The following is a 14745-nucleotide window of genomic DNA, read 5'->3' as shown; positions in this document are numbered from 1 at the left end:
AACTCAAGGCTCCCTCCCCTTATGCAAACTTACTTTCGGCTCAAGACCTCTTCAGGCCAAACCGGATCATATTTTGATTAATATGGAATGAAAAAAATCTCCAGGACAAATAAAAGGATAGCAAACCATCACTCACCTCGTTTGATTAACGCTTCGGCTCGTGCCACACGTGCCACAAATCTCCCAGAACAGGAGCTTTCCTCATAGAAATTGCGGCAACTTGAAGAGCATCCGAGGCCGGCCCTCCTCTAGTGGTATCGCGGTCGCTTATTCTCCGAAAAGAGCCTGTCAAGCTCGAAGTCAGACATGCACCGGTCTCAGCCTGGGCTAAGCGGGCCGAGTCAAAGTGTGCGACTTAGGATGAGAGCAAGTGTCTTAAATGCCTGTGTGTCTCCATGGCATGAGCCTACGAGACTTGTTTACTCTCCTGGTTTCACCATATTCGAGAATGACTTGACTGAGGTGGGCCGTATCACCACCAGCGGACTCAGCGAGGCATCGATTGTCGCCTCATCGCCAGACCAGCTTGCAGCTTGTTGCGCCTGCTGAAGCATTCGATGGGCGCCTTTATTGATCACCTTGTGGCATCGATAAAAATACGAATGTAGGGTATTCTCGCCATATTCTGATATGGGTTTTACACCAGGCGCAAAGCCGGAATTCTGGCTTCTACCCAAGCGGTATGGCCAGTGCTGCATTTCATTCCTTTGCACCTTGTGAGGCTGGATTCGATCAAACATCTCAGCTCCTCAAATCTAATCACAAAAGCACTGCCTCTCTTCACAACACAGCGATTTTACGCGGGCAACGAGACTCATGCCACACCAACGGGGGAGGAAGAACAGTGACACCGCCCGAAATTCGATGCAGGGAGCCGCTTTGTGTCCTTGGCTGCGCCTTGTGAAAAAGAAACGCTAACTCGCCATGGACTGCCGCTGTCATACTGCTCCGAAATCGTACAATCATCTGAAACCGAGCTCTGAGAACCAAGAAGGAATTCATCTACTCTGATACCGATTTGGACAATCAGTCGTTTCCAAATTCGTCAGAGCTCGGTCCGATAAGCTTGGTGAGGTGCCAAATATGCTGTTCAGCTTTCAGAATTAGGCACGGATGTCATTTTGTCCGAATCAGGAAGACCGAGATACCCAGACAGTGCCTCAAATGCCCAAATGCTGCAGACTAAGACGGTGTTCACTCAAGAAACGCCATAGCCCGTTGTTGGGCCCTGTCTCTACCCTTTCTGCACTTCCTGGTTGACTGGTTACTCCCTATTCAGTGACAGGACCATCACTGGTCATTTCGATTAAGTGGACAGAAGACCCGACCCCGGAAGAGCGTCGCTGCCCGAGCCGTCGGCTGGTCGCGTCAGATGCCATGAATTCGCGAGACAGCGATAATTGCCTAAAGGTCATCGACTTCGACCGGAGTCTCATGCCTACTCATGACAACAGAGTAGAGTAAATCATGCAACAACGTTATGGCGGCTTAGGTCATTGACATCGTAATTCAGAGATTGGGGTGCAGTCATATTACGCTAGTTGACGATATGGAGGGCACAACCCCCAACAGGTCCTTCAGGCTCTCTCACACTGGCGCGATCGTAACTTGAATCAAATGGTAAATGAATGGCAAAGCATTGATGGCTACTCCATGGGCAGGAGGGGCGAGCGTATTTGGCATAGGCTTGTGTCCCCGTTCGGGGAATTTTCTTGTGTCTGTACTCCTAAGAGCTCGTGAGAGTAACAAAGGTCAGAGACATGACAGGTTTGTTTCTGGCTTCACCACGATAGATCATATGAGGGGGAAATACACCGGACTGACTTCTGGAAGTGCCATCGAACTCTCATCGGAAACTTACCACTGATGTAGTATGCAACGGCTATGCACAGGTCTTTGGTCAGAGTAGAGGGACCCATGAAAGGTATTCCTGACAAACCATCGCTACCTCATGTATTTATTGACCGCAGAAACAGGAGACACGTCTGATAGGCCTGTTGGCCATGTTGATGTGCAAGCCGTCTCAGTAGGGAAGCGTGCCCCTTCTGGCTGTCAGTTGTCATACTGACACGTGGGGGCGACTCGAGCAATTCTGAGGGAGTGCTGAGATGAACAACAGAACCTCAGTGGCAGCAGGGCCGTTGTCTCCTGTTGTACAAATATCAGGAAACAGACTGGGGTAGAAGGTCCTGGACGATGTGGTATGCAAGCATCCGCCTGTACTTCATTCTGACTCTGAGCCCGTGGGGCTACCTTTGAAGGCGAGACAACCAATTCGTCATTCTTGGCTCTCCTTCGCGGCTCACAGTTCAGTCTTGATCTCCAGCCTCCAGACTGTACCAGGGAGTTAGCCATTCAATCAATGACAGACGAACTGCAATATTAATTAGACGAAGCCAAGATTATGTGGTGCCTTTTGGAGTTCAGAGCAAAAGAGAGGATGTATCCGGAAGTGCAACGGACGGCACGGAGTGAAGGCTGACCTATCCACACCCAACAGCTCCAATACGCACCCCTGTTGCAGTTCTTTCTGCCTTATGGTCCTCCTAATGCGGAGGGGAATTCTAGAGGCTATAGAGGAGCTGTTTGATAAAGCGGGACTCTGGACTCAAACATATCTCCCAGGTGGATGAACAAAACCATAGCAGTAGGACAACGCAACAATACGTCCCTATTCATAAAGTGTCTGGAAACCTCATCCTTGCATTTCTCCCTCGGCTTCAAACTGAGCCCAATTTCTTTTACTATATCATTAATAGCCTGCCCCGACATCGTTCCGTCATCTATCACTTGGTGGCTGTTCCTAGTATCTGCTAGCACCAGGCGGTGGGAGCTCGTCAACGGAGCTCTAGCCCTTTGGAAGCCGGCATTGAAACTGAAAGAACAAAGAAAGCATAACGAATAGTGTCGGCCTGACCTAGACAAGGCGTGACCGACTTTTTGGAGTTGCAGGTTCCCGAGCAACTTTGCTGGCCGAGCCAGCTCAGGCTAGGGTTCCTCACCACCGCCTATTTTGGTACACGCAGGCATATTTGCCATCCCCCGACTTGTTTGTCAAGCTGAGGAGTGACTTGAAAGGCGAAGAGTTTCCCCCAGCTGTAGTGTTGCGGCTGTCTGTCCTTCCCTGCAATCCAGAAGTAGTTATATCACGGCCGCTGCCCGCTGTACTATCCAAACCACTTGGCTTATCCATCTCTTTACGGCCAAATACCTGGCCTCCTGCATCTCTCGAACATCTTTACGCCTCTCAAACTTCTATTTCTTGCAAACTTTACTGGTTTTCATCATGTTGTCCCTTAAAGGTCTCCTGAACCCAGCACCAGCTGCAGATAATGATTCCCCCTTTCCTCGACCAAGTCTTGCGCTCGAGTTTCCACCAATCCCGAACTTCGAAGAAGCATCAAATCAATCTGGGAACCGTTTGATGATGGTTTCTGATAGATCTGGGCCGAAAGACGGCGACAATATGGCCAAGTCGAAGCTGCGCGGTCCAGTCAAGTTTCACCCTTTCGAGCGTCTCGACGAGATTGCTTTGCAAGAGATACGCCGATTCCGAGTCAAGCCATTTGGGAATATCCAAGATTCAAGCCTTCACATCCCATACAACAGTGGCAAAAAGGACTTTTACGAAAAGACAGGACGAGAGAGCTTCGAGGGTAAGTAACCAAGGCTAACGTCGACCACCAGTTATTGACGCAAGCGTAACAGTTTTCAAATACGAGTTCACCTTGGCTGAACAGAATACTGAGTACGCTGTGATGTGGGACTATAATGTCGGGCTCGTTCGCATGACCCCTTTCTTCAAATGTCGCGGCTACGGAAAGGCAAGTAAAAGAACAAGCCTCGATATGCATATACTAACTGCCAATGGAATAGACAATTCCGGCAAAGATGTTAGGCCTCAACCCAGGGCTCAAAGAGATCACACATAGCATTACTGGAGGCTCTATAGCTGCTCAAGGTTTGTTCCATTCATCAGCGCCCTCTGGTCGTTTGCTCATCAGTCTACGCAGGTTATTGGATGCCATACACTTGTGCCAGAGCTGTCTGCGCTACCTTCTGTTACTCTATCGCGGGGGCCTTGATCCCAATCTTTGGCCCAGACTTTCCGTCTCTTTGTATTCATCCCAGCGCGCCTGACTTCGGCCGCATGGTCATCAGCCAGCAAATAATCATCGAAGCTACCCATGAAGCCGAGATGACTCGGCGTATGCATATGAGCACGATCCCACCTAGCTTCCACGGCGCTACGAGCTATCCGAGAGACGACCGAAGTATTCCCCCGGGCATTTATGCTCAAGACGAGCGCCGCCATCGATTCCGACCTCGTCTCGTCTGTGATCCGTCGTGGGCCATGGACAGCGACGTCGAATGCCATTACATGTCAGCTCCCAACTCAGCCTCGAGTAGCGGCTCAGGACTTCCTGGCTATATGGTGACTTCCCGTCCGGGATCTAGCTGGACCGTTGCAAACCAGTCTAGCCCTGAGCCTAATCCCTTGCTCAGTGCGGTCCCTCGCATCCCACCTTTGCAGAATGAAGGAGCTCTCTCGTCTGCGCCTTGGGGACCTAAGAGACGACTGGAATACGAAGACTGGGACAGATTCTACAGAGAGAGTGCAAGCCCCGCCATGAGCCCGAGATCTGTTCTCATGGTTTCGACCCCTGAGGCCAGTCCTATGAGGCAACGAGTGATCAAGACGCCACACAGCGTACCTGATGCCGCCCAGAAGGACGCAGCCATGCTTCTCTTAAACCTCAGGATGCAGGACCAGGGGCCCTCTGCTCCCAACGCCGTCGATTCGCCGCCTCCTATCCAATTGCAGCCTGATTTCGGGGAAGGACGTCGTAATAAGAGACTGCGAGCCACTTCATTGTCCAAGTAACTGTGACAGAAAGGGGAAAGGCGCAATAGGTTTCTGTCGACAAAGGAGTCTTGGGGGTTATAGTATTTCACAGCGAATAGAATGGAAAATTCCGGACACTTGGGTTCACTCAATCACTCAATCACCAGTATCTGGTGGCATCTCGATCATCTCATAACGGCATATAGCACATCATTTAGGGCCTAGTAAACAGCAATCGCAAGTCTTAGTTAGTACACGAACATCATTGTAAAACAAAGTAACTTTTTAATTATTCTTTCCTACATCCATCAGCTTGTCTCTCCCTTTTCAGCCGCTCTCTTTGCCTTGTGCTCCTTTGTCCATGCCTCTGCCCTATCCTTAGGAACGACGAAGATCCTCACCACCTCATCCACTACCTCAACCTTACCCGTTCCCAAAACCTTCAGCAGCGGCACTCGCTTGCCCATCTTTAGGAGGCCACCCTGTGTGGTTTCCACAAACGCCTCTACGCCTGCTGTCGTGTACAAACCCTCCTTGTCCCACGGTAGAGGGAAGATATAGCTCAGATGATCCTCGAGCGAATGTGTTTCCTCAAACGCCTTGATGAAATCAGATTCCAGGTGTAGAGGGTACAGCAGCACTGTTGGGAACGCAAGCGTGCTGCGGGGATCATCAGGATCTGGGAGAAGCGCAATACCCGCGTCTTCCATCTCTGGCGGCTGAGAGGTTGTGCGTGTGGGTATATTCCTCGCTCGCAGTGCGGCTTTGATGAGAAGTGCACGTCGCTTCTCCTTTGCTTCGCGCTCTGCGTCCCTCTTTCGTCGCGCGTCGATCTCTTTAGCTCGCTTAATGATATCGTCCGCTACAGCACGCAACGAAGCATTGTTTTCGTCTAATGAAAGACCGCGCGCACAAACATCATCAGCCTCCTGGATACGGTCCACTGCAATGAGTGCTCGTGCACTGCGGAAGTATGCCTTGATGTTTCGCGGGTTGAGGCGCAATGCCGCAGCGCAATCAAGCCAGCAGCTGCGGTAGTTCTTAACAGCAAGGTGGCATGCTGCCCGGTTGACGTAGAGCGCTTCAAGAGTCTCGCGCTGCTTCTGAATCTCCTCCTCAGTGTCGATTACGCCCTCCTGGTTTTTCGTCTGCTCGCCCCTGGCGCGCTTGCGCTCTTCGCCTGCGAGAATAGCAATACCCTTTCCGTAAAACTCCTTTGCATCGGCGTAGCTCTTGAGTTTGAAGTACTCGTTTCCACGCTCCTTGAACTCCTGGCCGTTTTCGAGAGGTGTACCTTCATACGCGAGGGCCTGCAGTGCTGCAATGTCTTCATTCTCCTCACTGGCATCAAGGTCTGTCATGAAAAGGGGCGACTTGTTTAGATCTTCCCATACTTCGTCAACAGTCTTTCCGCTGGCGATGGCATGAGCTGGGGGCAGCTCAGGTTTGGTGGCCTCTGTGGCGCCGGTATTTGGCTGTGGTGAGGCCTGCTCCAGCTTCATGGCCTCATCCATCTTGTCGGTAATTTCCTCGATTTTCATTTTTTTACTTTTAGAGCAGAAGAACCTGCCGCTGCTGTCTTCAAATCAGGAATATTGTGGTGAGTCTTATACTTCAGATGCCATTGGTGGGTGGATTCGGAGTGACTCGATTGCTAAAATTTGAGCTTCTCCAACTTTAGGGTGGGTGGCGAAAATTCTATTGGGCATCAGCTACCTTAACTATCACGACTCTGGATTCTCATACAGGCTAGGGGAGGAAAGAAAACTAGGACCTTGATCCTCAGTGATAAAAGACTTAGGTAACCTAGCATCAGTTTAGAATAATTTAGGATATCTGTTGCTAATTTTGTTTTTGTACCTCATATCGGGGTCTGATGTTTTCTTGCTTGTAGAGGACAGGGAACCTACTAAGATGGGAGTGATCATGTTTGTAACTACTTCTATTCCTATGTACCTCGCTTTTATCTAACTTATATACTAAACCCCATCTTCAACCGTAAACCCAATTCAAAAAACAAACAAACTCCAAAAGCTTTTTTCTTCAATAATCAAGCCAAACTCCGAAAAGTAAAAAGTCATCACAAACCAAATCAATCATTATACCTGGGGTATACATAACTTCGTAAAAGCGGCCGTGATAAACACCATCCCATCTACCAGTCGTTTCTAGACGCAAATCATCAAAACATGCTTGAACTCCAAACTCATGAGGGTATAAAACACTATGACTTGCTGCAGGCACAGGCAATCAAGTCTACAAAGGGCTGCAAAACCCGCGAAGTCGCTTCTGCATGTTCGACCTGCTCGGTTTTCAAACTGCGCCGCGTGCTCCTCATGGGGAGTCATAAAACTCGGTCTCAGTCACCGTGACAGTCTGTTTGTTAGGCACCTTGGAGGTTTCCTCACAAGGCTCCTCATTGCGCCGGCGAGGAACAGAGAAGCACTGAACGGCTCCCAAAACAGCGACAATAGCGCTACCGTACCAGGCCAAGGCAGAGCAATCTGATTTGGTACCGACCGTCCACAAGAATCCAGCGACGGGTGAAGCAATCATTCGGCAAGCAGCACCAGCACTTGCTGCCAAGCCGTTCACTTTTCCAAGAGCGCTTGGGGCTGGTGTAGCCTCCTTGATGAGGATCATAAGAAGAGGATATAGTATAATGGAGAGAATGTTGCGGATGATGAGACAGCCGTAGATAGCGGGGTATAAAAGGCTCCCAGGAACAAGGAGGAGCATGGGCATCAGCACGTAGATGATAGGGTGGAGGACAGTGACAAGCAGGAAAAGGCGATAGGTTCCAAGCATCTTGACAGTCCAGGGGAAGACAAAGACTTGGATAAACAGAGCGATACCGCCGTCGATTGCCAAGATCACACCAACATCGCGTGGAGTCATGCCCAGGCCACCAGGCGAGTAGAAAGGAAAGATAGACCCCTGTTTGAACATCTCCACAGCATCGACACGGCTGTCTTCGAAGAATATGGGCAGCAAGTGGTCGAACGTCATGGAATGATAAGTGAAGATTGACAAGGCGACAATGAAGCCAACAACACGGCAATTCCAGATCTTGATGGGAGCTGCAGCTGTCTTTTCATTTTCGATACAGAGAGTATCCCAGTTCCCGATTGAGCCATCGGTTGAATCCTCGACTGTCTCTATCGCACCATACGCCTGTGGCTCAATCTCGGTGGCCATTCGGTTGTTCATCATAAGGGGGGTCTCCTCGCTGACGTGGTATTCGCTGGTAGGAACGTGCTGGACCATGTCGGGATGGGTTTCCTCGAGGAGGAGGAAACCGAGCACAATGCTCACGAGCAGCAATCCTGCGCAGATAATGTTGGGCAGCAAGTAAGGTTGGCGCTGGAAGAGGCTGCCGACTGGGAAAGATTCAGGCCAAGAGTCATGAGGGTTGGCAAACATCCCACCGATAGAGGGACCAACAATGGTTCCAATACTCCAGACAAAAGGCATAATAGAGTATGCACGTGCTAAAATATTGATCAGCCATGGAAATTCGAGCAATGGTTTGCAGACTTACGCTCATGCTCAGGTTTGGTGACCAGCTCGCCGACCATGGTTTGGATAACACCAATATTGCCATTAAGCAGACCACCAAGGAGACGGCCAAACAAGGCAACACCGAAGCTTGGAGCCACTCCTACTATCAGCATGCTGATCATTGTACCTAAAGATCCAATAATCAAAACAGGTTTGCGACCGATACGATCGGACAGGGCGCCCCAATACGTTCCCATAACAGCTTCAGCAAGCGAAAATGCGGAAATAAGGATGCCAGAGTAGAAAGAAGCATCTTCTTCGCGGCCTATTTCGAAGCTTTTGACAAGGGCCCAGGCGTATGGGAAGATGGACGTTAACGCGATAGGCTCAGCGAGTCGGACAATGGCTTATTTGGAGTTAGCACATATTGTTGAAGTACAATTTCTGATCTTACCCAGGAGAAAGAGCTGCATGGCCGGGAATGCATCTGGGTCACGAGGGCCAGCACGAAGCATACCCATGTTGGATAGATGTGATGGATCACAGCCTGGATGGAAAGAAAGGCAAGTTGTTGAGCTTGTCAAAGAAATCAATCGCCGCCTTGATCCCAAATTGGGTGGAAAGATAAGCAAAGCGACGATTCCACGGAAGGGATATTTGGAAAAGGCAGAAAAATGATGGTTATCGTAGCCCTTTGGGATGGAAGTGGCTGTCTTGGTGGAGAGTTTGGAGAGCCAGTTAGTTAGTACGGGATTTCACAAGGAAATCAGCAATAGCAGAATCACAACAGTTAAGATGGATGGAAGAACAAGAGCCCAGACTGGAGATGGGAAGTGATTCAAACTTGGATATAAAAAGTTTAGTAGTTAGACAGCAAGAAAAGTTCAGTCACGAAGGAAAGGAAAGAGGGTGGGAGATGGGATATTTCTACCAAAAGTCAGTCAAGCAAGGTGCAAGCGCAAGTTGGAGGAGAAGGAGAAGATGAACATGTATGTATGCCCGTGTAAGTGCGGCGACACCTTTTTGTGGGGACCGAAACCGCAATCAAGGGCCAACTCATATGGAACTTCAACCTTGGAACAAGCCCAGCCAGACGCTTCGCTTGGTTGCTCGCTCTCCCTGGCCGATAAGGTCCCGTCAACTTACTCGGCGGAGAAAAAAGAACCTGGCCTTTGCTTGCAGTGGAACAGTCGAAGCTTCGTTTGCAGCATGTGGGGCGGCCGCTAAGCTTGTCCTTGTTGCTGGGAGTTGCATACACCATCAGGAAATTTGAACCAACAGTTGCATACGACAAGGCCCAGAGAAGAAAAACTGGAAGGTAGAATAACGCCGGGCGAGGCCAGAGTGAGACAAAGTTTGCCTGATCTTCCTCCACCCGTTTGTTTGTCGTCCTGGTGTCATGTGTCAGAGATAAGAGACTCTGAATCATCTATGTACATACTGTACGAGCAATTGGATGTTTCTGGTGTTTCCGTTCACTACTACGAAGACATGGCATTGAAATGCTGCACCTTCTTGCCTCCCTCATATCGGTTCACCTGCATACATATGCATGCATCTCTGGTCTGAGGCTCAGCCAGATAACCACACCTCTCATGCTCTTCTCGTGCCACTGTTGACTGCAGGCATGAAGTGTCTCGTGATACAGGAAGACGAGACTGCTCCACGGACTATCGCAGACAAATTTCCGGACTGTCGGCAGGTGGTCACTTGGACACAGAGAGTGAACGGAGCCATCGTTAGACAGGACCGATGGAGTCGTTGGCGTTGGCGTTGGTGCTGCTTCACTCAAGTCCGTGTCAAGTGTGTCAAGATGGAGGGGAACTCTCGGGAGCGTCCTGGATTCTGCATGCAGCTAACGGAAATATGTCACCTGATTGGGCGGCTTGACCGATTGTGGTCTGTGTCAAGGTTCCATCCCCAACGTCGCATGCATGTCGATTGCCGGTGGACCACCCCTAGGTAGGATGCCATTGAGGCCAGAGTTCCTTCTAGCGTATGACTTTATCCGGTATCTGAGATTTGAGCGTATGTAATGATTGGCTGTGTCTTTTGTTTAGGCCCGCCACCCTGGAATTGAAAATTCTCTCTTCTGGTCGTTTCGTTGCATTGCATTCGTTTGTTCATTTCCATCGGAGCCGATGACCGGGCATTGGGCGACTGTGTACTAACGCAAGCGTGTCTCTGGTGTTGAATCATTCTTTTCGTAACATCAACTCAATAGTCGCGTAACGACTCAAGCCATGTCTTGGCTTGAATCAGCCATACAATTCTGTACATAGCAGAGCAGCTATGAAGATACAGTTGTTTAAGTCAGTGAAGGCCCCAGCGATGAGAAGGAAATTTGATCAGCACAACACCGCACCATATCCTGACAAAAGAAATGAACTTCATTATCGATATACTCGCGAATTTTACTTGTATGTGGTGTTGATAACTGTGTATCCATTTCACGGACTTGGGGAGATCCCAAGTGATCCAGATGGTTCCATGCAACTCAACCGCGGACAAGGCCCTTGCGACCGCAACCCTGCGTAATACCGGCCAAGCTCCGTTACTGGTGGATTCAAGCTCCAACATGGATGTCTGGAAAGCGATACGAACTTGGAAAAGGATGCGGCTCAACAACGTCAGTGGCAGATCAGGTTTCAGATTCGAGAATACGACAAAAGCAATAATTCACCACCTCCCGACATCATTGACTATTGACTACCTATCTTTGGAGTGGCGCGCTAAACAACGTTCAAAATAAACAACGTAGAAGGATACATGTCAACAAAAGCGACCCTGAGAAAGAAAAAAGAAAAAAAAAACATCCCGAGAACCGGGCGCATCCACTGAGCGGATAAGGGAACCTTGAGGCTAAAGCAGAGAGAGAGATTAGATGGCTGCAGGTCAATTGAAAGCGGAAAAGGTGCTGTTGCTGCAACGTGTGGGCGAGTTGGGTTTGGTTTGGCGCTTGCATTGCTTGGCTACCTACTTGGCTCATGGTGGTGGGAGTCTGTGCGCCTACGCCCGCTGCTGGTTCCATCCGAGACTTTGGTCTCTGCGACATTCCTCGGAAACTTTACGGCCTGGACTGACTGACACCCCTCCATCTTCTGGTCTCCCTCGTCCCGTCCACAACATACCTTTCTGGCTTCCCGACCTCCATCTCGATGGCCGAGTAAGGTAGTTCATCACAATTGCCCCTTTGTCAAACATCGTCATTTTCCCAATTTGACCTCCAATTGTATGTCATTCGATGAAATGATACATAACTTGTGCTCGTTCGCTTTTCATGGCTTGACTGGCGTTTCACATGCATCCACAAAGGTCATTTCCTTGGGCAACCTAAATTGAGTGTCTTTGCTTATCTCGCAGATCACCAGCGTCTGGCCTGTCGTTGTGCGACCCACCAGCTGTTGACCTGCATAGGATCCCTCCCAAGCACACTGCGCTGTCTGCGCTGCAATCATGGTTCCATGCAATTTGCACTTTGGTCAATCGCCGATAGTGCTCCGTGCCGAGTCACCAGCTTACTGTACCTCTCCCTTAGGCTCTTATGGTAGTGCGAGTAACGAGACCCCAACCACCATACATACAGTTGCAGCAGTCAACGCTCGTCCACCGCCTTTTGCTGACCGTACCAACCCTCACTCACATGCAAGGCATGAACTGGACTACCAAAGGAAAAGAGCTCCGGACTCTAGAGATTCCGGTGACCAGACGCTTTAGCATTCTCATTGCGGGGGAAGTATGAATTAGATCGCGTGGTCTATGGCTCTCTTGAACCTGGCCCCGTGGTCTCCAAGAGATTCCCCTTCGTCTCTTTGCGCTACGCATTGCAAAAAAGACCTGTCTGGGCCCACTGTGGTCTAGGGGCATCCGGCACTAATTACCCACCGCATCTCAGCGTATGCATCAAACGAAGCGGCTAAAAGCTGCTTGTGCTAGTTCCCGCCTTGTCCTCTGCGCCGACTCCACCAGTCAAGGTGGGACTATTTCAACGACACACCATGAACACGGCTGCGACAACGGCAACACCTGAGTCGAGGATGAAGGTGAGAGCGGCTTTCAGGCTGATCTTTATGTGAGACTGCTGATTGAAGGATCAAACTGGACTAGCATCTTCACATTAACGGTCCGATGCCCTCAGCTGGTCACAGAATTGAGGCAGCGTATCAGTTGTTCCATAACCTTTGCATTTCTTCGGACCATCGGCTCGCTCACCGACCCAAGCGCGACTCTTATTGCCAGGCTGGCACTTTTGACAGTAACAACCACAACACTCTTTCCAAGATATCCCGATGATCCGCAACTACCAGACCAGGCTAAGCTACCCAGCCAAAACATGAGGTCCAGGCCTCGTTTGATTGCGGATAGGCGAGCAAATGCTGGCAATCCCCGCACAGGGAAACTGACTTGTAATGTAATGTGGGGATATATTCCAGGATATGTTGCCAGTCTTCCAAGTGAGTGAAAACAACAGCATTAGCGTGTTTTGAGCCCGGAGCCACTGTGGAAACTATCTCGAAAAACCTCATTTCACTCTGTTCCATCACGTGAGCACTTCCACCCCCTCACCTAACAAGACTAAGGACATAGACCACGGATCTTGGGATGATTCGACAAAATCTCTCCATCTATTGCAGACTGAACTATACTGTTCGTTACTTGGGATCGAGGTCCTCTATTCTCTAACAATCAATCAGTCTGTAACATAAGGTCAGATGCCCAAGCATCGTGAACACACCGGGCGATCGCATATCGTATCCCGGCTGCAAGCCTCGCCTTTATCATAAGCTGTTCGGTTAGCTAGCGTATGGGATTCCCATGTTGAAGTGGTACATCAGCAACTTCAGATGCGTGCTACATATGGCATGCATTTTCTCATGCCTGCCTGAACTCATATGCAAGATGTGTTTACCACTAGTCTAACTTGGGATTCTTCAACTGCCTTACCGACTGGGCCAATTGTAACTGATTGAACCCCTCATTCTACTTCAGTCCCATTGGAGGTGTAGCTGACCAGGAAGTTGTTACTGTGGCACCCAGGCGGGATGCTTCGAAGTCAGATCAAACGTTGACACCCCCCAGATCAAGCTAAAAACGGTCGGGAAAGGGTGGTTGTGAACCCTATGCTGTAAGTTCTGGAATTCAAAGATCGGCATTCCAATTGTGATAGTCTAGGGTGGCGACTAAGGATAACTCATTGTTCAACATCAATCGTGGCGTTAGGCACGAGATAATCATCTATACTGTAGCCAGGGAACGGTGCCGGCATGAATTGTGCCTTGTAACATGGATGGGAAAAGCATACGCGTACTGCCTGTGTTTCGAAGCTCAACGTCTACATGTTCTCTCTGTGATACATCACCGCATTCTCAGGTACGCTCGCTTTTGTTGTGTATCCATTCAGACGCCACGTAACTATCGCCACCTTTTCATGGACTTCGGGGAAAGCTTCATCAGCTCGAAGTTCTCTTGGAGATCTGTTGTCTTTAGTTCATGCGAGCCATGCCACAGCAGATACTGTTATGCAATTAAGTAAGTAATTGCAAGTAAACACCAATGAAAAGTTTAGAGATCAATATTACGGTTATGTTACGACGCTCTCGAGTTCATTTCAAAATGACGCCTATCGTATATACAGCTAGACTTCTATGATCTACAAAGAATGCCTCACTACGTCTATTCAATGCCCATCTCCTTCAGAATAGCCTTATACCGTTCCGCCTCCTCAGCCATCGCCTCAACACTTCTTGCTCTTCGGTCCTGGTCATCGACTCTCCTCAACCCTCCACCCGGCTTCGGTCGGGCGCCCATCTCCTTATCCCATAACGCACCACCGACATTGCCCTCCTCCCCCGCAAGTTTAACATACACGGCATCTGGGCTTCCCATGTCCCCAGCCGTCCGCGGAACGACGTGGACGTGAACATGTGGTACCGTCTGCCCCGCGTCAGCTCCGTCTTGAACAGCAACTGAGAAGCTTCCGGCCTCAGGCTCGGGGGTGCGGAAGTAAGCACGTGCAAGTAGACGCTGGGTGAGCTGCACTGTTGTGAAGAGATCTGAGATCTCAGTAGGCGTCAAGTCTGTCAGGCGTTTATGCGGGTTATGCGGACAGACGAGAACATGGCCTTGAATCAGAGGTTTGAGATTCACCAGCGCGAAAGAGTGCGGTGTAGTGAAAAAGACCTGAAGAGTTGTCAGCATCTACTGACGATAAGAGCAAGCTCGGGTCTGAGCTTGGCATCGAGGCTCAACATGATTCCTCACCTGATTTGTAACCTCAAAGGGCCCAAATTTGATAGTTCGTCCGGCGGCTCCGGCTGCAGTCATGATGGTTCGCACTGAAGCACTCTTTGCAGTTGCCCAAGCTCTAGATGCAAGCATGCTCCAATTGGTAGAGGACA

At 49.8% G+C, this 14745-nt stretch overlaps 4 protein-coding genes across 4 annotated transcripts; 1 reads left to right on the top strand and 3 right to left on the bottom strand.

Annotated features, from left to right (window-relative positions):
* Positions 1-3286: 3286 nt before the first annotated feature.
* On the top strand, positions 3287-4885 carry J7337_004374 (uncharacterized protein; the record flags this gene model as incomplete). The annotated part of the gene is made up of 4 exons (XM_044822068.1): positions 3287-3656; positions 3709-3782; positions 3877-3961; positions 4014-4885. 4 exons carry the CDS (start codon positions 3287-3289, stop codon positions 4883-4885), a joined length of 1401 nt encoding a protein of 466 aa, XP_044683401.1.
* Positions 4886-5154: 269 nt separating this feature from the next.
* J7337_004373 (uncharacterized protein) lies at positions 5155-6387 on the bottom strand (the record flags this gene model as incomplete). The annotated part of the gene is made up of 1 exon (XM_044822067.1): positions 5155-6387. The coding sequence occupies one exon, from the start codon at positions 6385-6387 to the stop codon at positions 5155-5157; it is 1233 nt and encodes a 410-aa protein (XP_044683400.1).
* Positions 6388-7180: 793 nt separating this feature from the next.
* On the bottom strand, positions 7181-8868 carry J7337_004372 (uncharacterized protein; the record flags this gene model as incomplete). Its single annotated transcript, XM_044822066.1, has 3 exons — positions 7181-8337; positions 8388-8753; positions 8802-8868. The coding sequence occupies 3 exons, from the start codon at positions 8866-8868 to the stop codon at positions 7181-7183; spliced, it is 1590 nt and encodes a 529-aa protein (XP_044683399.1).
* A 5152-nt stretch (positions 8869-14020) lies between these two features.
* J7337_004371 (uncharacterized protein) lies at positions 14021-14671 on the bottom strand (the record flags this gene model as incomplete). Its single annotated transcript, XM_044822065.1, has 2 exons — positions 14021-14527; positions 14609-14671. The coding sequence occupies 2 exons, from the start codon at positions 14669-14671 to the stop codon at positions 14021-14023; spliced, it is 570 nt and encodes a 189-aa protein (XP_044683398.1).
* Between the last annotated feature and the right edge of the window lie 74 nt (positions 14672-14745).

The sequence above is a fragment of the Fusarium musae genome, chromosome 3, assembly GCF_019915245.1.
Source record: "Fusarium musae strain F31 chromosome 3, whole genome shotgun sequence".
Lineage (NCBI taxonomy): Eukaryota > Fungi > Ascomycota > Sordariomycetes > Hypocreales > Nectriaceae > Fusarium > Fusarium musae.
Note: the sequence above shows the minus strand (reverse complement) of the source record. Positions and strands in the feature narration are given on the sequence as shown.